The 24471-nt window shown below is 43.8% G+C and overlaps 1 protein-coding gene across 1 annotated transcript in view; it reads left to right on the top strand.

Annotated features, from left to right (window-relative positions):
- LOC147630262 (uncharacterized) overlaps positions 1-6095 on the top strand; it is a 50831-nt gene extending 44736 nt beyond the window's left edge. Inside the window, exon 2 of the mRNA XM_086810104.1 lies at positions 4947-6095. Within this exon, the coding sequence (XP_086666230.1) occupies positions 4947-5879 (933 nt within the window). The 3' untranslated portion in view covers positions 5880-6095. The remainder of the gene's footprint in view (positions 1-4946) is intronic.
- Positions 6096-24471: the final 18376 nt, after the last annotated feature.

Raw genomic sequence — 24471 nt, 5'->3', positions numbered from 1 at the left:
TTTATTGACAACAAATGTCAAAACTGTACATTGCCAAACATATGATACAAGTGTACAGGTCATTCAAAATTCAGGTTCAAAAAGCAGATCATGTTGGAAACATTGGTCTTAATGCAGTAATCCCTGATCTCTTTGGGCAAACCACAGCAGTACTTCTCTATTTGCTCTGACAATGGCACTGTCCTGTAAGAAGTTACTGGCAAGAGTGCATCCCAAAACTTCTTATTGTACTCTTCCAGATTTGCACAATTAGCTGCATCCAGTTTGTGCCATGCTGTCATCACATCCACTTCAAAAGTGTTTGTCAGCCATGCAAAAGAGAACTGTTGCTTGAATTGGACCTATGTAGCAGGTGCCTGTCCTTGCATCAACAGTGAGGTCCACCACTGCAATGCGTTAGCTTTCAAGAAAGTAGCAGCCTTCCGCACCTTAGAAGACTCTGTGAAGTTGCCTCCAGTGAATGCTGCATCAAACTGCTGAATGAAAGTCAGCGCTTTCAATTTGTCCTCCATCCCACTGAAAGTCTCAAACTTCACTGCTTGACCGCCTTCTTTGCCTTTTGCTTACTGCTCTTGGGGATCAAGTAATTATAGACTGGCGGTTGTAAGAATGGTAAATCCTTTTGCACTTTCTCTGCACCAGTTTTTGCTGCCCTTTGTCCACTTGGTTGAGAAAATTCAGCCACACTAACAGGTGCTGCAGGCATCAAAACTGGAGTGAAATGTGTCTGAAGTCCAGGCTGCACACCTATGTTGGCATAAAGAGGGTTCACATATTCTGTAGGCATCAGCCCTGGTGATGCTCTTGGCATCAAACCTGGCAAAGTTGTGGGCGGTCAAGCCATGGCCTGGAAAATAGACCCACCACCAAAATAACCGGGTTGGGCAGCAACCAAAGGAGGAATGGTCGGCAGAACCATTTGTGCATTACTGCCCTGACCATTAACTGCCTGATCCTGTGCCTGTGTAACATGCTGCATTGGATTAGCTGCCACTGCTGGTGTCTGCTCTACATGCTGTGGCATCCTTGGCACTTGTTCCTGTGCCCTCTCAACTACATGTTGAGATGATTCAGCCTGGGAATCCCCTGTCCTTGACTGCAAATATCTCTTCATCCTGGGATTCTTCACTAGTTGTTCAAAGGTACTAATCATGCTCAGGAGCTACGCATGAAATAAATCCTCTTGTTCCTGTTCTTCTACTGACATGGCTGGCTGTGACAATGGCTGTGTCCGCTTAGATGCCGACACCCTGGCACCTGTCATCTCTCTACGGTGTCGGTGGGTAGAAGAGGAACTCTCTTCTGCCGGGAGCTTTCCTTTTCCCTTATCTGCCATGCTGTCTACTGAGCCCTCAAAGGAATCCTGTATCCAAAGAAAGATCTCGTAATCTTTCTCACATGTAGTCAGCTGTACCTCTCTGTGTGTGTCTCTTGTTCACCCAATGCAATCCGTGTCCGGGCTCTTGCAGAAAAGAGGACCCTATCCCGGCAATGGAACCATGAAACCGGGCTATGGACACATAACGCAGTAATTCTTTCAATTAAATACCTGGACTTTATGACACACACACAAACAGAATCCTTGCTCCCTCGCTCAACACCAGATTGGCCCCGAAGTCCGGCGCCCCTTTCGGTATTTATTTACCAATTAATTCAAGGGAAATTACAAGGGTATGGTATCTGTAGTTACAAGAGCAATTCACAGCCAAGAAACCCTTGTTTTAAGGAAATTTTGGCAGCATTTCGGTACATAAACCTTCCCTGAACAAAATCCCAAGTCCCTGGTCCTCTTCCTTGGCCTTCTACCACTCAAATAAGCCCAAAACAGTGAATTTTCGCTTGCTGTATTTTCTGTACAGACCTGTTTTCGGCTTTGTACAACCACCACACGGTCCCGGTAGCCCCTAGCAAGGTCTCTCTGCAATTTGGCATCAACTGGGCCTTGGAACAGCCCCTGAACAGTTCAAAAACAGCACTGATTTAGTGCTGAATTGGACACTTGCGTGGTGAGGTAACTACCCTCACCTGTTCCTGCTTTGGAGCAGCAGTTAGCTGCTCCTGTTCCTGTCAAAGGAGGCTCTTTCCTCAGCCAAAAAGCATATTCCCCACACAGCTATACATAATTCATGAGAGTAGCCCACTAGAGGGGCATTTCCATAACTGAATATAGGTTAAGAGAGGTTGTGGGGAGCAAGCTCAACCCTCAGTGCATAGAGAACAGGGAAGGGGAAGCTCCAATAGCTCTTAACCTGCAACAATCCACCTGTTCTCCACAAAAATGAGCCCAGGGGGAAGATAATCAGGCGCCCAGCTTCCTGTACTTAGAAACTGGCCTAAAAGCTGCCACATGGCAGTCATGCAGCTCGTTTCCTGTTCCAGCCTTCCGGTCTAAAAATCTCCCAATCTACTAACATTTTGACATCAATCTTTGGTGATTATTAATCCTTGCAATATTCCGGAGAGATTAACGCGAAGAGATTTCAAATCTTATGACTGTCCAAAAATAGCAGTTTTCCTAAAATGACTCATAAATGTTGCAGGGGCATTGGTTAACCCGAACGGCATGACTAGGTACTCGTAATGACCATATTTTGTGCGAAAAGCTGTCTTATATTTATCACCTTCGCGAATGCGAATCTGATGATATCCGAACTTAAGATCCATTTTGGAGAAGACCTTTGCATGGAGCAATTGATCAAACAATTCATCAATGCGCGGAAGAGGATGCTTATTCTTGATAGTCAACTTATTAAGGGCATGATAGTCGATGCAAAGATGCATAGACTTATCCTTCTTTTTCACCAAAAGTACTAGAGCTCCAAAAGGACTTTTGCTTTGTCAAATTTGTCCTTTCTCCAAAAGTTCAGTAAGTTGTCGTTGCATCTCCTGAGATTCCGTAAAAGAAACTCGATATGGAGCACGAGTAGGTGGAGCACTGCTTGTGCTGTGGCAGTAGCGGTAATCACTGAAGCATGTGCAATAGCATGGTGATTAACTGCACGCTTTTCTTTGTCAGCAACTAGGGGTTTCTCCTGGAAGTGGAGGGTTCAGCATTAGAATTCTGTCGATGGGTTGGTCTTTTGGGGCACTCAAACCAACGATGTGGTCCATTACAAATTGTGCACAATCCTGTCTTTTGTTGATCCCGTCCAGAAGAAACAGTGGAAGGACGAGGATTGCGAGATTGGTCACGTCCTTGGTCTCGTCCACGATCCGAACTGCTTCGTGGTTGGAAGGATTGAGAACGTCGGGACCGAAAAGAGGACGATCCTTCTGATCGGCGAGGGTGTTGAGAATTATTCCATTGGGGATTAGGCCGGGAGGTGGAAGTGCCAGGAGATTCTCTGCGACTATCTCGGTTCATACGCGATCCATTGGCTTTCTGAAAGGCATTAGCTTGATCGGAAGAGGCTGAATTTCGAGAATTAATGTTTGCAATGCGCTCGGCGTATCGTATGGCATCGGCAAGATCGACAGGGTTATATTTCTGAACATCGGCACGCAGTGTGGGGTTAAGACCTTCAAGGAAGGCATGAAGTTCGTCCGCCGCTGGGGACAAAGAGTCAATCTCTAGTATCAAGTTGGTGAACTGTGAATGAGCTATGGAAGCTCAGGCGAAACACAGTTAGGGTTTCATGTGGGAGACATACACAGAGAAGAAGGGAGAGGGAGAGAGAACATTTGTGGGGATAAGTCAACTCATCGTATGAGTGTGTGACTCCCCTATCACACATGCATATTTGCTCTAGTACACATAGTGCACTTAGTACATTAAAAGTACTAAGTGTACTATGTACTATAAAACACATGGGCTTGTACACACTATAAGGGTGGGCATAATGCCTTTACCCCAACAACCTCCCACTTAAAGGCAAAGTGCCCTTAAATGAAGGAAAAAAAAAATCAGCATGTACATGATAATATACAAGGCCATATCAAGGCTGAAACTGGCCTCATCCAATGCCCATCAAGTGTCTGCAATGAGCAAACCGCTCTGGAGGCAAACTCTTTGTCAACAGATCAGCCGGGTTGTCATCCGTATGAATCTTAACAAGCTGAATCTGCTTGTTCTCTATCACCTCTCTGATGAAGTGATACTTCACATCCACATCCGCGACTCAGAGACCAGAATAATATCATCTGCATGTAGCATAATGTGGACTGTGGTACCTGAGATGTCTACCCTGTCCTCACCACCGTGACCAATGAAGTCAGCCACCTCATTGATGTATAGCCCAAATAGTGTAGGAGAGAGTGGGCATCCTTGCTTCACATAGCAATAACATCAGATAGCCCCCTGGGGCATCGTATACGCCCGAGGACTTGCTCATATAAAGCATAGATGCCCCAAACCATCTTTGATGGGATCCCCAATGACTGTAAGTGCTGGAAGAGTCTCTCTCGTGGCACCGTGTCAAATGCTTTGCGGAAATCCACAAAGCAGCAATATAATCTCTTATCCACACCCAAGGGTGGGTTCACACACACTAACACACTTAGCCCTAGCCCTTTTGGGGGCTGTTCACACACAGACCCAAGTGGGTACACAAACAGGGGTACACACGCACAGATGAATATGCACATACGAGACTCCGAATCCCAACAATTAGTACGCCACATGCATCTATGCTGGGGATGATACATGTTACAGAACTGATACTCGTGAAAGGCACCATTAAACTCATTCACATAGGGTGCAATATCAACTCTGGCCTATAATACTTGGCAAGGCTGCTTCAAATTATCAGATTCATTTATCAATGACCCGGTAAAAAGTAACTTCATGGAACAGATAAAAAGGAACATTGGTGAGCTGGTTGAGTATCTCAGGTACCTTCTTATTTAGGTGCATGCATGAGTGCTTGCAAGCATTGTCACAGGTGTGTTTTCTTTCATTATGGCTGAACCCCTTGCTAGTTACTAACCGTGCTTGGATTTTCTGGCAGGCCCATACGTTCTTAATCCCACCGCATATCATTGCCGAGGCTATGTCCTCCATCCATGAAAACCTAGACTTGAGATGGTCAGGTCCCATCACACCCACGGAGATGAGATATGTTGAGCAGTATGTGCAAGCAAGGTATCCAGAATACTATGGTGGGTTAATTGGAGCAGTTGAGAAAGACAACCTACCACCAGGTTTTACAATTCAAAAAGAGGATGGAGAAAATTCAGATAGAAGGTCGCCAAGATTCGGATCCGGAAATAGAGAAATTTCACCCTCTTTTGGGCGCGTTCCGACAGATTTAAGGAAAACCCAGCTAGAGGAAAACTCACTCTTGCAAGAGATGCTAAAGAAGAGAGCATGTTCTCCTGACACCTCGGTGTCAGTCCCAGAGATGCATGCTAGGAACCGGGTTTTGAAGCAATGTGGTGTTAATGAAGATGACTACATTGTTGTCTTTGCATCTGAAGTCAAGGAAGCTATGAAGCTAGTCGGGCAAAGTTACCCTTTCCTCAGGTACACCTTGTACATGAGTGTTTTAGAGGAAGAAGTGGAATGCATAAAAGAATTCGCGACATACAAGGAAGCAAAGGTTATTCAGGCCCAACCAAGCTGGTTGGACCTAAGAATCGCAGGGTCACAATTGTCTCAGCATTTCCGAAGGAAGAGCAAGCACACACCAAAGGGCTTGTTTGCTTACCCAGCAGTTATAGGAGGCACTAGAAACTCTTTACACTGGGTTTCAGAGGCACAGCGAAACCTCTGGCATGTATTACTAGATTCCACAGGGCTTACGCTTGGGGAAGATGAGCTTAACCTAACCCTACATAAACCCGACTTTGTGCTGTGCATTCTTCCTAAAGCTCCCCAACATGCAACCAAGGTCACGTGTCTATTAATCCGAAAAAGCTCTTTTGTAATTGCATGTAGCTGAAGCTGGAGAGATCCCTCTCCCTTTGCTGGTAGGGAAATCAGTGAAATGAAAAACACTCATGTACTCTAGAGTGATGAAGTACTAACCAGAACCAATGGTTTAGATTGGGGTGGAGCTCAAGGTGGCCCCCACAACACCGTACATGTTCTAGCTGCCTTGTGAGTTGCAACTGTATTGGCCATGTAAAATGTGATTGATCTTTTCTCTACAAAGCTTGGAATTTAACTTTTCCTTATGGTTTCTATTGGGGTGGTGGGCTTTTTCTTTTTTTCTTGTCTTTGGGGGAGGGCAACAGCAAGTTTTAGGGTGAGGAATATGCAGGATATGCATGAATCTCTAGATGCTTTGTCTTCAGGTGTACAATATTCTCTTACAACTCAAAGGACATTAAACTTTCATAGGCGGCTTACAGAGCAGGGCCTTAAATGTGTATAAATTCTCAAGCTACACATATTAAACTTTCTAGGCGGCTTACAGAACAGGGTTGCTCAGTCAGGCACGACTCCATCATGGACATGCAATCTTTTTCAAGTCCCATCCAGTGGGCTGGGAATGTTCTGTATCCAGCTGTAGTGAGGCTTAAGCTTAAGTCTGACCGCCAGGAAATGGGCATGCAGTCTTCTCCAAGTCCCATCCAATGGGCTGGGAATGTTTTGTATCCAGCTGTAGTGAGCCTTTTAACCTAAAGTTACTTTGTTTTTATGCCATCCATGTGAGACTAGAAGAGAGGTAGGCATTTGTTTTTGGTTCTGTGTTGGCCCAAGATCCTTGCGATGCCATCTTTCACTGTGTGTAGGCACTTTTTATCTGCCCATAGGTGATGCCACTGAGGAAGCACTTTGTGGGGTTTTGAACCCAGGACCTCCTGGTCCTAGGCAAACACCTTCACCACTTGGGCTATCACCTCATTGGCAAGTAAGCTTTTGTTTTATCATGGATATGCTATCACATAAACTGCTGCACATTATGCATGGACAGGGGCTTTGGTGGCAGTATTGCCTATCCATACCTATTGTGCTGGCTGAGAAGGGCCACACCAAGGGTCAGTGCATGTGCAAAAAGTATATAACAAGTTCCAAGGGCTTTGAAGCTGTGTGAAGAATATTGAGCCTCATGAGCACCTGTAAAATGTTCCAATTGGGTGGTTGAGAAGGTGATGAAAATCAATGTCCTCATGTACTACCTGTCGATAAGTGCTAACAGTCAATCTCCTCATGCCCCACCATTAGTTTTCGTTGAGAATCTAAGGCAACTGCTGGAAAAGATCTCCCCAACATTCTAGTCTGTTCAGCACAAATCTATTTTTCATGGTCAAAGGATGCATGTCCGATTGTAGTTGACATGCCATGAGATGTGTGCATTGATGATGAGAGCACATGCTCATGGAGTGTCTTGCAAGGATAAAACTTTGCACAGGGTTGGTCTAGGCACACATATGTGAAGGGATAATCATTGTCATGAGGCAAAATGCATATGAGAATGAGCATGCTGTGGGAACCAAAAGCAACAAAAGGCCAATGTTGGGCAAAGTTGGACACATGATGGAAATGTGAGTGTTGAAGACTTGCGCTAGGAAAATTTAGTTGGTTGACTATACATTCTTGCATTATTGTGGCTGGATTTTGAAGAGCACCTCTACTTATGATGGGTCAGTTGCTGGCATGTTGTTGCTGTAAACTCTTGTGCAACTTCACGACAAACAGGTTCTTGAACCAAAGGAAGACATCACCGTGCAATATGTTTTTGACTTGAAATGACTTCTGCACCCGTGTTCTTGAATTTTTATATTATACTCTACACATACATACACATGCTATTTAGCTCTTAGCAATGCTTCTTAATCTTAGATTATAGGAGTTTTTTTTCTGGCTTGCCTTGCAAACAACTTTGTTCTCTTTGTTCAACATTAAAACATGAAGGCATCACAATTGGCATTTTGTGTTAGAAATGCAATGAAAATCTGTGGAAGGCCATACTTAAAGCCCAGACACATTGAATTGTAACAATGAAATTTCTAGCTTTTCCATACCTTGCCTTTACATGGCCCCAAGCATCTCTACATCATATAAAATCCTAGGCAAACAGGTATACAATAACCCCAAAGGAATGCCTTCCTGGATAAAAGGGCCATCAAGGCAAAAGCAACAAAGGAGAAACACACTTTCCCAAGACTCTAGCAACTACGTGTAAAGCAATGACTCTTTACCATCTCTCTTAAAAAAACTAGAGTGTAGAACCTGAAGTAAGAACTCATCCCAAGACCCAGAGTACTAGAAAAGACCTCTGTAAGAAACCCAAGGCATAGCTCTCCAAGCAAGCTATCCTCAACAAACCCTCCAAACCCAATCCACAAACACCTATAAGAGACACCAAGAAAAGCCCTAAACAAATTCCCTTTCCGTGAATCTTCCCATAATCCATTCTCCCATTGGAAAAGGGGGAGCCCACAATGGGGGAATGGTTGACCCAAGTCCATCTCCTTTTTTTCTTGGGAATAGTAAGTATATATAATATTAACAAAGGCAGGCCTTTACAAAAAGTTCACTTCTCTTAGATACATCAAACTCATCAGCTAGAGGCATACTAAGATCTTCCAAATTGCAATTAAGTAGCTTGCATATGAAATCCCAGCTATCATCCTCCCAAGACTGACCCCAAGAGATATGATAACCTAATTGCATATAGGCAATCATCATGGCTTCAGAAGTACATCCATTGGGAGATTGCTTCTCCAAAACTTGCCCACCTACCCATATCTTCACAACTCGTCTTGTACCCAGAGGGTTCGAAAAAGCCACAAAGGTGTAGATAGGTTGCTTCTCCTTTAGGTACCATCTTCTTGTCTTTGGCCCAAACTTAGGCATCTTTGCTCTCACATCATATCCTGAATATCCTTGCATAATGTCAATAGTTAGGAAACCTAGTATGTACAAGAGTCTGCTAGTCTGTGGAGCAGATCATCTAATCCCAGCTTGCAGGGATTGGATTAATTGAAATATATTAACATCATTTAGTTTATTAACATAATTTATTGACAAACACTTATGAATACTTTTATACATTAGCTCCAGGGCATCTACCCTAGCGTTCACCTCTTTTTGAAAGACTATTATTCTTGGAAATCCAGAGCTCCCACAAACAATAGAATCTTGTGATACTAAATACTAAATTTATTGTTCTCTATCACCATCAGTCAATGTTGCAAGAACCCAATCTCCCCAAAATCCTTGAACCCCTAGATTGTTAGATACCCATTTCCTAATTCTACCCCATACCCTCTGATAGCGGGACATTCCCAGAAGGCATGTCTCCCATCCTCCAAAGCAGTTCTACACTTGGTGCAACATCCATAAGTGAAGTTTCTTTGTAAGAGCTTGAGTCCTAGAGGTAAGGCCAACATGCATACCCAAGTCCATCATCTCCTCACGGCATGGTTCAATGGAGCTGAAGTGATATTGACTTGCAAATTATTCTCCTCCATGGAATTTGGGTGCTGTTGAAATCCTAGGACGACATGGTTGGAGTCACACACTAATTCTATTTTGACAAATCAGATTTTCAGCAGAATGCTCGAGTGATGGGCGAGCTGTTGGATTCCCTTTGTAAAAAAGGAGTTGATTTTGTGGCTGAGAACCATCCTCCAACGACCCTGGAACATGAAGAAAGGTACAACACACACACACACACACACACACACACACACACACACACACCCCATCTCCCCAACCACCACCAACACCACACCCAACAAAGTAGAGTGGAAGCAAATCACTTTAGTTGAGCAATCGAGACCAAGCAAATCGCTTTTCTAACCATATTTGATTAGAGACCATATAATCTCAAAGTCTAAAAGGGTGTAATCCTCAACCAGCAAGTTAATTGACATGGATTAACAATACAATATCAACCAGTAGGATGGTTTACTGAAAATCATGCAGTAACGGGAAAATATGCATTTATTTCTTTCTTCTGACAAATATGCCAAATAGTAAACATACCACCAAGGATATACGTCGCTGATGGGAAGCTTACATTGCCATGTAAATCATCCAGCCTTTAACCAATCTCAACTTTTCCCTTCCATCAGAGATATGGTGGACAAGCTTTATGGCTTGTTTTGAAGAGCCCTGATTTATAAACGAAACCCCTAATAAATCCCCTATGTTGAGTTAAATGCAAGTCAAAAGTCCAACAAGGCAACTCAAAGCTTTAAGAGAGCCCCAATTTATAGTCAAAGTTGAGATCCCTAATGAATGTTAGTCAAAAGTCAACAAGCCAATGGTGCCATTGATGTAAGAAGCAACCATGAGACTTGCTCATGTATGCAAGAGGACAATCTTTGGCAAAAGGATTAAGCATTGCCTAATTAACGAATGGGTTTCTAAAACGTGTATACTTTATAAAAGGCGATAATAACGAGGTCAAACACGTTGGTTTAAGGTGGATTGCAAGCCTATATTAACCAAAGACAGGTTCTCAATGCCTAAAGACCAGAACCCAATGGCATGATGGGAAGCATTTTTGGCTTTGAGCTTTAATAAACTAATATTTGTAATATTAGATGCTCATCATGATGGCGGCACTATGCTATGCCCAAGGATGTGCCTAGGCCAACATTTTGGTTTAGTTAGAAGAATAAAATAAACTAAGGAATAAGTGGGTTATAGGCTATGGACAAGTGTGAACCATAACTTAACTTATGTATATGTAAAAGTTGGTTTCTCCACACTCAAGGGACTTTCCATGCCACTTTTTAACTTTGTGACTTTTCTACCCTATTTTCCCTCTTGTGGATGCTTCATGTTCTTATTGTGGTGTGCTTTCTTGGAATCTCTAGTTACATGGTACTTGTGAGTTTCTTAGTTTCCATATGAGCTCTTGTGTGTTGGTTCTAAAAGGAGAAAGCTGCGCTAAGTTGGAGGTTGAGGTTTGTGTGAGTACAAGAAGCTTTCATAGATTTCCTTTGAGTCGGTGAGATCTTGTGTGTTGGACCTACAAGGAGGAAGCTGCACCAAGTTGAAGGTTGAGGTTTGTGTGAGTGTAGGAGGTTTCCATAGAATTCCTTTGAGTCCGTGAGATCTTGTGTTGGATCTATAACGAGGGCTACTCTGATTTTTTTCTTGGGAAAAATCCACAAACTAAACACACACACACACGCGCGCGCGCGCGCGCGCACACACACACACACACACATACTTTTTTTGGGGGTGAAAACACAATTTATATATAATAGTAAACTGTACAGTCATAGTCACCCGAAGCGGGTGGAGCTATGGGAACGAAGTAAAAAAACTGGGAAAGTTCTTCAAACTACCGGAGAGAAAGCTCGCCAAGATCATAGCAATCTTGAAGAGACCAGAGTAGAGCAGCACAAAAATAGGGGAAGGGATGAACAACATCACTAGAAAAGTGCAGATAATTTCTGGCAGAATAGATGGTCCAAAGAGCCCAAAATCGCACCCATGTGAAGAAATCATCATACCCCGATAAGGCCGGGGATATAATCTACCAAAAATCTAAAAAAGTTACCCAAAGCGCTGTCGAGGGAATCTATACTGTAGCAGTGCTATCAAGTGATGGAGAAGATCACGACTCCACAATAAGTGAGGTACGGTCTTGGGCATAAGGCGAAAACACTGACATAAAGTTGGAGCAATATGCCTTTGAGCGAGTAAAGTACCAACTAGTAGCATGCCTGTAATGCATCGCCAAAAAAAGACCCGTTGCTTAAGTGGCAACTTTGACTTCCACACCTTTTTTAAAGTCAATTTCCACTAGGACAAAGGCTTATCCAAGTGCCATAGCCTATTCCCATGTTCCACTATCCAAGGCTGAGGAATAAGCAAACGGTAGGCCTTGGAAGCAGTGAGGAGATGGAATGGGAATGATGCATGAAATGGAGCTAGAAGTTTAGCTATGGCACGCTATGCCCAGATGCCATTGCTTGGTGGCCCTCGGGAAAGAAAGAACCGTACCATACTCATCAACCACATCCTGTACCATACTCATCAACCACATCCTGCACCATACGTATTCCCAAAGTTGATAGATGATAACCCTTTCTTGGGTTATCCAGCGCTAAAGGCCGAGGAAAGGCTTGACTCCAATGAATGCTCTGAGATCGGAGTGAGTTCCCTGTATGTGGAGGTTTGCATGACCAGTGTGGATGAAACATAAGATCTGCTGCCAAGCTGTAATCAAAGAAATGGCATAAGGGCAACTTGGTATGCGCCTAGTAAGATGACCAAAAATGAAATCTCAGTGATCCAAAACCTAGTGGACCAAAAGCATCTACTTTCATGTGTGCAGCCAACATCTTTGTCTAGGGCAACGTTTGACGGACAAAGTCAATAAGCAACGTGGCCTTATGTGCCAACATGTGATCGTGAATGTCGAGAATGTTCAGGCCCCCATGCATTTTTGGCGAGCACACATAAGCACGTTTCCCACTAGAGAGAATCTATACTTCAACCTTCACTCCCTCGAACCCTAATGTTAGTGGACAAAAGACAAGCCAAAGTGAAGAATATCTTGCTTGGCAACCTCATAGTATCTTGAATCATGTATAACTACCATTTTTGTCCCCTTCACTGGCCCCCAAAGATGGTGATACCCATATTCATTTTTCCTAGCAAATAGAGGAATAGTGGCACCCACACTAAAATGGAAAGAACATAATGCTTAAAAACAAGCTGGGGAATCATAAAGTATTCCAATGTGTGATCCAAAAATCTAAAATTATTTAATTTTAGTAATTTCAAAATAAATTAGTAACGCATTGAATGTAGATAGTTTTCATCATTATGCCACACATGAAATTCTAATTAATGAATGGAAGGGGAATATTGTCATCTAACGGCCATATCTTTTACTGCCTATGATATACCATAATAAATAATATCTCTTAATCCATGATGAGTTGTCGATATTCTTTTCCTCAAGGACGTTCTTTTCCTCAAGGACGTTCTTTAAATTATTTACAATACACAAAAGCGTCCTTTAAATCATCACAGTATACTAAATTCTTAGGTACTTTAAATAATTACTATGAAGAAAGGGCACTCCTCAACGAAATCAAATATTTCAAAGCAATCAAGGCATCTTAATAAATGTCCAGATCACCACCAAATCTAGAATATTTAAACATATTAGATTTTGAAGAACAACCAAAAAAGAATTAATTTTTTTCTCTGAGCATATGTTTTAATAGATTAAAGAAATACTTGCATATATTTTGTCTCAATGAAATGTATGGAAACCTAACATTCACTCATCTTCTAAAAATATTATCACTCTTCTTCTCCACCTCTTCTTCCTCACACAATCCACCTCTTCTTCTTCACCCACTCCTTCTCAAAGAGAGATCAAAGTGTCACCGTCATCAATCCTCTTCCTGGTAGCACTCCCGTCTCATCAACTCTCCTTCCCAGATCTACGCGACATGGTTCAATTGAAAAAGCCCAAGTATGCTCTGCAACTTCCTATCCTTGACCCAGGCTTGTGCAATGCCTCCTCACCATAGCCAAAGCCAAGAAGAAGAAGATAAAGGCAGTAATAGACCCCACTTTGGCACAGGCAAAAATCCCCCTTTTCTCTTACTTATTCAAATAACCCCCACCTCTCTTTGCACATCCTGTTTTTTTCATATTTTGCATAATTAGCTCATTATTTTTCTTAATTTGTGTGTGTGTGTGTGTGTGTGTGTGTGTGTGTGGTGAGAGAGTGTGTGTGGGGGGGTTATGAGAGTGTGTAATTTTTTCTATGAGAGAATGTGTGTGTGTATGTCTATGTCTATGTCTATGTATGTGTATGTGTATGTCTATGTGCGTTTGACGGTTGAATTATTTCACACATTTTTGACCAGAATTGAAACTTCCATTGCTATGCATGATTAATCAATGCTGGCGTGAGAACATGTTGCCTCATTCTTGGAAGGAAGGCTTGTTGAAATTGCTCCCAAAAAAGCAACTCTATGAGAATTTAGGTGACTGGAGGCCCATCTCTCTTATGCCAGTTGTTTATAAACTGGTCACCAAAATGATAGTTAAGTGCACCCGGCACAATACGGCTTTGTTCCCATGTGGAAAATTATGGACAATGTAGTAGCAAATGCCTGCATGGGTATTGAATATGCAAAGTACACCAACCGGGATGTCATGATAATGCAAGTAGATATTGCTAAGGCATTTGACACTGTCCACTGGGACTTCATAGCTGGGGTGATGGATTGGATGGGTTTTGGACCCAAAATGCGAAATGTGATTTATTGGCTATACCATGGGGGTACTGCTCATCAATGCATTCTTGGTCGGGAACTTCTGCCACTTGGACTTTGGGTAAATCAGTACATCAGGGGTGCCCACTTAGTGCGCTGCTTTATGCCGTCGCCTCACACCCCTTGCTATTATATATTGACAACCTTACCCAGCATAGTAGCTTCTTGCATTTCATACTAGATTCTCACATGAACACATTCTACAAGGTTTTCTTTGAGGAAGAGTGCAGTGCATGTTTGTTTGTTGTGAGAAACAAGATTGAAGATAACAAGAGCAAGTTGTGTAGTGTCATTGACAAATTTATTAAAAGCCTTCCCTTGAACAGTAGTTTGCTTACATCTCTAGCAAACACTAACACACAATAGCAAGAGCAAGTTGTGTAGTGTCATTGACATTATTAAAAGCCTTCCCTTGAACAGTAGTTTGCTTACATCTCTAGCAAACACTCAACACACAATAAAGGTTGCTGAGTTATCTGTAATGTATGATCATTATGTTGCTTTCAAACTTCCTCCTCTTGTAAGGAGAATCCACAATGGTGGGAATGGATCACAAGAATGATGGCTATGTATGGGTAGACTATGTAACTTGCTCCTTAGATTGATTTCAAGGAATAGTACATCTCAGTAGATGTGGTGGACATTTAAGATGTTATAATCTTGAATTCCCTTACTTTATTCACGTATCCTTGGTTAATGAGAAGCAATGGATTGGAAAACTAAGGAATCAACCACTTGTAGGAGTAATTGGTTCTAAAATGGGAACCCTTTTGTGCACACATTGCAAAAAAAAAACACCTGAGTGTGTGACTCCATGCCCAGCATTATTGCATTCATTGCAAACAAACACCAGAGTGTGTGACTCCATGCTCAACAGTTATATATTATTGCATTCCATGAGACCACGACTCCATTACTAGATGTGCCATTTGGGGAGCCATGATCATCGTGTTGGAGAGAGGGAACATCTAGGGAGGTCAAAAGAATGGTGGAGGATAATGTAATGTCTCATGCTAGAGCTACACCCTTTGCAACACCGAAAGAGACTGAGGTGTCAGTGGTGGCCCAGGAGATGGTGATGGACATGCTACTTAAAGAACCAGAGAACTATGACTCTAACTTTGGAGATGTTGGATATATTCTGAAGTTTTTCACGCCCTTCTCTGATAGAAGAAGAATCCAGAGATGTATGGAGGAGGAAAAGAGATGTCTACAATATAGTGCAAAAGATCTAGAGGCAATTTTAGATCTAAAGAGTAAATTTAAATACCCATTTGTTTATAGTATAATTTTCCCTAGGCAACTGGAGGTTGAGCATCAACCTCCTGTGTTTAAGATGCCTATTTTGGGACTTGGCAATGGGTTAGATTTTGTGAAAAAGATGAGGCCAAAAGGAGAGTTGGAGAGAATGTGAGTCCACTTTGATCATGTGCATAGAGTGCCTGGTTGGTCGACTCACAGATGTAGTTTGGATGATGCTTAATTTTGTAGTTATGCAATATGGTCATGGGGGCTACAAGGGTTCCGTAGTTTCATGGTGGATAAGGCTAGTGCTAATTGGCTTGCAGTCTGGAAGTTCTATAATAAAGGGAAGCCAATGTCTAAAAATTGAACAGTCTTGTGCTTTTCATTGGGAATAGAGTATGATTCAACACACAAAAAAATGTATACAAGCTCCATATCATGAATAGAACAAGGTGTTATTATGTAGACAGTGGTGGGAAGATGCACCAATTGATATGTTAGCTAAACATTATATAAAAAAATTATAGCAATGGTGGAGAAAGGGATATGCTATTTTAGATGAGATACCATGCCTTGAGACATGGCTTGCATGGTGGGATGTGTGCGCATCACATTGGGGTGCTTGGTTCTTGAAATGGGACAATGACAATCCGTTTGTTACTAATACAAATCTAGTAGAAACAAAGCACTCTACCATGAGGGCTGGAAAGGGATACAAGAAACAGATTACTCTGTTCTAGGCAATGGTGTAGACTTGTCCATGGCAGTACTACAAAGTGCAAACTATAATGCTTACCTTGCTGGGGTAAACATTTTGGAGATAGTGTGAAAGCCATACGAGATTGATTTCTTGTCAACAAAGGGGCCACCACATCAAGCAGGATATTGGTTGACTTGACTCATTCAACAATGGAGGAGGCCGGTCTAGAAAGCCCATAGATGCAAAATAGTGTTCGGGAAATAGGAAATGTTCGACTGGCCATGTCCAACCCTGGTGTGGTCTTGGAAAACAATAGATATAGGTATGAATATGTGACAGTGATAGTAAATTAGCAAAAGGTAAAGCATGCAACGACATCAAGGAGAGAATCACAAGAAGGAGTTATTGTTGAATCCAACTTGAATCATATCTTTTAGGCTATATGAAGAACTGATACACATAGCCTTGTCACATGTTTTGGGAATGTCGAAGAGATAGGTGCATGTTGTAGTGCTCTCATAAATCCGGCAAGACAGTCTGGTGATGTTGGAGTGCTAGCTCCTTGCTTTTGGGGTAGGTAGTTTTATCCAAGTGTTAAGGAAGGCTACATATGGTTCTGTAACACAAGCATTAGTCATGCATGGAATGTTGACATGGTCCATGTGATTGGACCCACCAGGGTCTACTCTAGGTGTTTGGCTGATCGTTAGTAGGTACGCACTTGAGTGAGGATGAGACTGTAGAGCTAATTCTGAACGATTTTATTTTGATGAGGTCGTCAATCTTGAGAATGTGGTTGGTGCATCACATGGGTGCACACCATCCTCGTCAATGCCTACTATTGTACATACAAGATATATGAATGACAAAAACCCTGATTTATGATGAAGCCATCTCGATGATCTAGGTCATGCTGGCCGGAGTGGACATAGCAGAAGTACTACTGGATGGGGCAGATCAGGAGTCAACATTTTGTTGGATACGACATGCCGAATGCTTGGATTGAGTAAGTGGGATCCAGCCTCGTTTGCCATAAAAATGGCGGATCACCCGGTGGAGAGTATAGCCGCTTGGATTAATCCACGAGCTCACACTGGAGAGTATAGCCACTTGGATTAATCCACGAGCTCACACTGGAGCTCACACTGGAGGTATCTGGATTCACTTTCCAGATTGCAATAGTGGTGCAACGCATGGAGGACATAAAAGGTGTCTACCCAATGTTACTGGGATTGGGATGTGGATAGAATAATCATTTGGAGAGGAAAGAAGAAAGTTAGGCTTTCAGTAGCCAGCCATAGGAAAGTGGAGAATCCTTCTCAGCCAAAAGTAGCCAAAGGAGTAAACATGCTGAAAGGAATGGACCTTGATGAGAGGAATATCCCTAGCAGAATGCAAATTTGACCAACCTATTTGAGGTTGATATGGTCCGTGCCATGGAGAGGTACCAACCAACCTGTCATCACAAGAATGAAGCTACCAAGATTAGCATGATCTGCTGAGTGAAGGGAAATTTTCTCATGAGGGGGGCGAAGAATTTTTTGAAGCCTCAGCCGATGATGGCAGTGTACCGAGTCTCTAATAAATCATGTGGTAGAGAAAGCCTTTGAAAGGGACCTGAAGCAATCCAAATGCGTCAAGGAAGATGAACTGATCTAGATGAATCTGGGTACAGATGTAGAGTCAGTGCCAAACTGGACGCTACATTTCGGGAAGAGATTCAGGTATTGCTCATGTCCTTCAAGGATGTTTTTTCATGGAGTTACATCGAGATGAAAGGGATTAACCCCCGATTCTACTAGCATTCGAATCAACATGAGGGAACATGCAATCCCCATCCGGCAACAAAGATACCAGATGAATCCCAATTATGCAAAACCAGTCAAGGAGGAGGAACTCGATAAACTTTAGCACGTCGGATTCATATATCCAATCAATCGGGTGACGTGGTTTCCCCCGATCATGATTATCACCAAGAAGAATTAGAAGCTTAGGGTCCATGTGGATTACATAAAGCTTAATGTTGATACAATCTCAGACCCCTTCCCTTTTCCATTCATAAACTCCCTGCTAGATGTAGTAGCCGGCCATGAGATGTATTCATTTTTAGATGGATTCAGTGGCTACAATTAAGACCAAATGGCACCGAAAGATCGGGAAAAGATGACCTTCATCATTAAATAGGGTGCCTTCGCATCCGATTTAATGACCTTTGGGCTTAAGAATTCTTCGGCAACATTTTAGCGGGCGGATGGTTCAGGAAAGTTTTGCCGAACATTTGACAAGCTTTATGTGGGTGTTCATTGATGACTTCAGTGTCTTCGGGAGGAAATCATGCCAACACTTGATGCACTTGGAGATGTTCTTGGTGTCAAAATGTTGAGGTTTGAGATTGAGCCTCAATTTTGCAAAATGTGCATTTGCCATCCAAAGCGATATGCTCCTTGGCCACATAGTATCTCAGGAAGGCATTGTTGTGGACCCGCCAAGGTGGAGGTGATTCGGAAATCTCCGATCCCGACCACTGTGAAGGAGTTAAGAAGGTTCTTATGGCTTAGCCGAATGCTCTAATATTTAGCACACGTAGTAGTCCCAATGAACCAACAAATGGCACAAATAAAAATGCCATGAACGAGCTGCTGAAACAGGCCAATCTGGAATGGACGGAAGAATGTGACATTGCATTCAGGTGACTACCCAAACTATTTTCACTCTTCCTTCTTATAAATCTTGCTATCTTTGAATCAAAGCTATGATGTTATAAGGGAGTTGGATCACCACATCTATCGGTGAGAAGAGGGCCAGGCCGCCAATGCCTCAAGAAAGCTTCCCGCCACTTTCGCATGTGGTCTAAACCACCTTGCAACTTCCCCCACTCACCGCGGAGGGTATGGATGATGTTGAGCAAAATTCTCTTGATGGACTCCGCCAGGTGGAGTGTGGGTACCCTTGATGGCTTTGTTTCATCTAGCTCTCCATATATGCCAGGCTGCAATGCTACTGGGAATCTCCCATCTCTGACATGAGCCCAGTCTCCAATGGTCAGTAGATGGGGTTGCGAGTAGTATTGCAGAAATGCGAAGGTGAGAAACCTGAAGGGCTAACCTCCTACCATCCTCCTCATAAGCCTTGACAATCTCAGCCTCTGTGGCCCAAGCAATAGTGCCCCATGTAATGATACGGGGTCGAGGTCCTATCCATCATGAAGATGCAGAGAATCCGCTGCCAAACTTGTCAAGCCTTCAGGCAATCCCAATGAAAGTGTCGCTGAGGCTCCTAAGGCTGGCCACACCTCAGGCAACACCTCGGGCAAGCTAGTAGTCGAGCACACCAATGTCCAACCACATGCCAACTATGCCAAGTGCATGTGTGCCATCAGCCAATTAAAGAAGGTGATCTTTCAAGGCCAAAAAATGCCCCAGAGCTTCTTCCAAAAATCCATGAGAAAATGCTGGGAGAGGCCCTATGTGACCGCCAATGTACTTCTGTTTCCGGGGTGCCATCAATCTTTGGCACTTGAATCCTACAACCTAGCCATGCTGTGTATGAAAAAAGGGGGCATCCAGAGTCTCATCGTAATCAGTAGGATCAAACCAATTCCACTTTCTCGGGTCCCACTAGAGGTGCATGAGAGGTCAGCTCTCCCAAATCCATAGCTGCTAGAGTCTCTCTGGCCACCTTGGTCACGATAGGGAGTCTATGTGCCATTCATGTGCTTTAAACCCAATCACCCTCACTCTTTATATGGTACAACCAGTGAAATTCTCCAAGGGAGGGTCTGATCTCTCTAATTTTCCATGGGGCCCAATAGAAAAAGTGAGCAAACCACAACCCTCATCTTCCCCATGGACTGCCAATAAAATATCATGCCTAATAAACATTCCTAGGCACTTTGGGGGGTCAGATTTGGGATAGGTGTCAGCCACTCCAGAGGAATATTAGAGTCGATGTAGAGGTTGAGTCTGTCTTTACCTTGGATCCCTATTAGGCCTCTCTCTTGAACCTCTCGGGGAAGTTGCTTGTGTGCTAGCCAATCTCCGAGGGACCTGACAAGTCCTATGCTAAATGCACCCCATAATACATGAGGTCAAGCCCCAACATTTGGCCACTAAGTAAATGGACCAGGGGGTTCCAAATCAAGGGTTGCCAAAGATGCTCCTCTGAGGATACCAGAGCTAGTTGCCTAAGGGCCGATGGGGTATGCGGGCGGTGATCCTAAGCTCGAAGTAAGTTGGCTACAAATTTGTTTTCAAAAAAGTTGGCTACAAATTTGTTTTCAAAAAGTTGGACTAAATCCACGGGTCGGCATTTGTGTGAGTATCCATATGGTACTCTGTAGGGCCAGGGGTCCCCTAGGCTTAGGGTACGGGCTGAAATCCGAGCCAAGAGGAAGTCCTTCCAAGGCTCACCATTGGGAAGGAGTCCTCTAACAATCAGCTTTCCCAGTAGGGTGTGGCTCTAAATAGTGGGAAGGAGTCCTCTAACAATCAGCTTTCCCAGTAGGGTGTGGCTCTAAATAGTGGGGACAATGATGCCTAGGCCCCCTCTGGGTTGTGACTAAATGATCACTCTCCATGCCACCTTGGCCCGGGTAGGCCTCTCATCATACTTCCAGTCCATAAGAAGTTCTGAATCAAACATTGTACTTGGCCAATGCATGCTTAGGAGAAGGCCCAACAGGAAGTAATATACCACATGGTGGTAAGCAGGACTTGGTTTCCCACCACCACTTGATCGGCTAAGAAGAGCCTCGTAGAACTCCAGTACAAAAGCATCTTCCAAATGCTCAGAAGAAGAGGGGCGAGCTACTGCCTCCGGAGAGATATTGATGCCCACCTGGCATCTAAGATAGCAGATGCGAGTGCCCCTTGAGATCCACTAGAAAGCCTTAATTGGTCGGGGGCCGGGTGGAGAGCCCACCCACAAACCATATGACTTGTGCTAGTTTATCTATGCTCTTGATGCACAATAAAAGATCTTGATTGCCTTAGTGAATCTTTAGAGATTCCCCACATCTTCTAATAGGTATGCTGCTATGTTATATGCAAACTCTAGAGATTGCCCACATCTTCTGATAGGTATGCTACTATGTCATCTACAAACCCTGAGTTAAGAAGCTCCTCCTGTGTACAGAGGGGAAGACGTAATCCTTGGAGCCCCAAGAAAACATTTCTCATGGCCCCTTGACGACCAATAAGAAAAGATAAGGTGCCAGAGGATAGCTCTGCGGGACCGAGTGGGAAAGGGAAAATCTTTTACTTTGGGCTCCCTAAATGAGAGCTTGACTGTGAGAGGTTGAGTATAGTCTTGAAACACTACTGGTCCACTCCATAGGGAACCCATCCCATGCATCGTGCCCTCTAGAAATCTCAAATCAACCCTATCATAAGCTTTCTCAAAGTCTAGGAGTAGCACTATGAGGTTCTGTTGCCACATCTTGGCTGAAGCTGTCACCTCCCAAAAGGTGAAGATGTTGTCCAGAATGCTCCAATCCTGAACAAAACGTGTCTGAGTGTCATAGATCAAGTCGGGGAGAGGAAAGGTTGAACTCTCCGATGGTTGATGGCCTTCGCCAAGGTCTTATAGGAAAGGAGGGTGATTAGCCTCCACTACCAGATCTCCAATCTGTGACCACCCTCCTTCGGGATCAAGTGTATTAAGCCCTATGTAAGACTCTCTGGCATGGATCTTGTGGTCATAATCTCGAGGCTACTTGAAGGCCACCTTCCATGAGATCCTAGTGGCAAAAGAAAGAAAGAAACTAGAAGCCCGTCCGCCCTCAAGCATTTGCCCCTAGGGAGAGGCGTCAATGCCTCCACGCGTAGCTCCTCTTCAGTGAGAAGGGAGTCAATAAGAAGGACCAAAGAGTAGGGGTAACCACCTCTCTCATGTGTCGCCAGACCCTCTCTCGTGTATCCATCACCTGACGGAATAATGGGGCACTCGTGAGGAGAGATCGAAAAAAATCACTAGCAATGACTCTCACATGGGGGGGTAAGAAACAATGGCTCCATTGTGGCCACGCAACCTGTGAATACCATCTCTCCGCATGTGGGCCTTGCTATCTCAAAGAAGTCTCCCATGACTCTATCGCCAGCGAGTTGCGAGCCTGGGTCCAAAAGGAAGCTCTGGCAGGGTACTTGTACTTCACCCTCCTCTCCCCAATGGATCTGATCTCTGTGCGGGCAATGTAAGCTGACGCTCAATCCATGGGCTATCAAGAGAAGTCTCGTGAAGCCGCTGGAGAGAAGCAAGACCCCACCTCAAGCTCCTCTACTACTCATAAAATCCCTTTTATCTGCTCTCTGTGGTGTTGCAACCTGCAAAAGTTTGATGATCTCACCTAGGCCCACATCCAAGGAGCATGTGGTAGAGACTAAAATAAAATCTAGTCCCATGCATATCTGCTCTATCTTATTGAAGATCTTGGGGTCCTGTAGTATGAGGTTGTTCGCCAGAATCCTAGTGTTTATGTGCCTATCCAGCCTCCAGGGTTCCTCTAAGGAAAAAATAATGAGAGCGTGATAAAAAAAGTGGTGCCCACCAAGATGTTGATCATGCCCCCATGGTTGCAAGCCCAATCATCCACATAAAACTTGTCAAGTCGGGAGATGTTGGGGCTGGTGCTCCTCCTATGAGATCATGAGAAGAATAGGCTTCTGGGTCTACGTCCAAACTCTGGGAGATGCTAAGGGTCCTATCCCTTGAGTGCAAGGATCAACTCCACCCATGCAAAGTACTCTGCATGTGAAATTGTAGCAGTGCGCCTCCTGTGCAAGTCTGTCCTCTGCTACCTCAATCATGTTAATGTCTCCACCTAGGCACCAATGTTCAGCTTGAGGGAGGTACAAAATGTGCTCCAGAAGATGGCTCTACCTACTGTGGTGTTTGGGGAATATACATTGAGGAACCACACACTTTCCTTGAGGGAGGGCTATACAAAATGTGCTCCAAAAGATGGCTCTACCTGCTGTGGTGTTTGGGGAATATACATTGAGGAACCACACACTTTCCTTTCCAATCATAATGGTAACCCACTATGCTTGCCCAGAATTGTGACACCTGAGCTTGTCACATTGCCAGAAAGAGCTTCTTGTTGATTGAAATGCAAACTCCTCCCTACGTCCCCAAGGGACTCCTGCATGGTAAAAAGTGTGGCTTCTACACTTGGTAAAATCTTCCCATAGCAATGGGTACACCCTAGCTTGGAAAGGTGGTGCTCCTAGAGGAAAAGAATGTAGATAGGTCCCCCAACTGTAGCTCTTTGAATCTCTCCTCTCAGGATGCCTCACCTCTAAAAGCATTGAGACCCCCCTAAACCCTGCTGTCTGTTCCGTGATACTATTCGCATATCAATCTCTATGAGAGGTGGAACTATCGGAACCACCCTCCAGTCTTGGGCGTGGGTTTAGATCGGAAATAATCACAATCAATCGTCCTGAGACAAAGGTGCACCAAGTGGGGGTGGATCCTATCCTTCATGTGTTGCCAATCTATCTGAGCATGAGAGCATGAATACTCTAAACTCCATCAATCACAATGGAGGTATCTGTAAGAGGGAGGGAGGGTTACTGTGAGACTGAGATATGAAGGAACACAAAGAACATCACCTCTAGACTGGAAGCCACCACCTCCCTGTCCATGTCTCTATATGGCTTGAACCTCTAAGCTCCATCTGAGCCAAGGACCAGAGGTGGGTGAGCACATCGGTGATGCATAGATCACGAAGATGGTGTGAGAGCTCTATTGTCTGCCCCTAGATGGCAGGAGCCACCACCGATTCCAAATCCCACTCTATCTCTAAGGTAGCACTCAAGGGAAAGGAGAAGATCATCACACCACTCTCTGGCATGTTGAGATGTCAAGCTCAACATGAGTTGACACTCATGAGGCGCTTGCATGACCGTTCGACATTTACATCACTCGCGGGTTCGGTAGCTGGCACCGATATATCTTTGCCAAAGATTCTACAGCTAGAATACACCGACTAGTCCACACCTACCCACTCCACTTAGCGTGTTCACATTATGGACCGCTTGTATATACTCTATTATGTGTGTTAGTCACTTTATCTTCTTTGTAGACCTCTTTTGTTGTGTGAAGAAGAAGAAGAATTTTCAACCACTCACCTTGTATATTCTCTTCTAGGGTTTGTGTGAGTGTGTGTGTGCTTGCTCTCTTCTCCCCTATATCTTTTGATGGTATCAGAGCTTGCTTAGGGCTGAGCGACAAGCAAGAGAAGCACATGAAGAAGTACGAGGGTAAGGGCTTCATCTACTCTTTCCCTTTTGTGTTGGCTACTACACCCTTGTCGTCGGGAGCTCTTCCGGAGGCACCAGTAAATGAACTCTGATTGAGGAGATTTCTTTGTG

Source organism: Cibotium barometz, chromosome 16 (assembly GCF_041138505.1).
Source record: "Cibotium barometz isolate CiBa-2024 chromosome 16, ASM4113850v1, whole genome shotgun sequence".
Lineage (NCBI taxonomy): Eukaryota > Viridiplantae > Streptophyta > Polypodiopsida > Cyatheales > Cibotiaceae > Cibotium > Cibotium barometz.
Note: the sequence above shows the minus strand (reverse complement) of the source record. Positions and strands in the feature narration are given on the sequence as shown.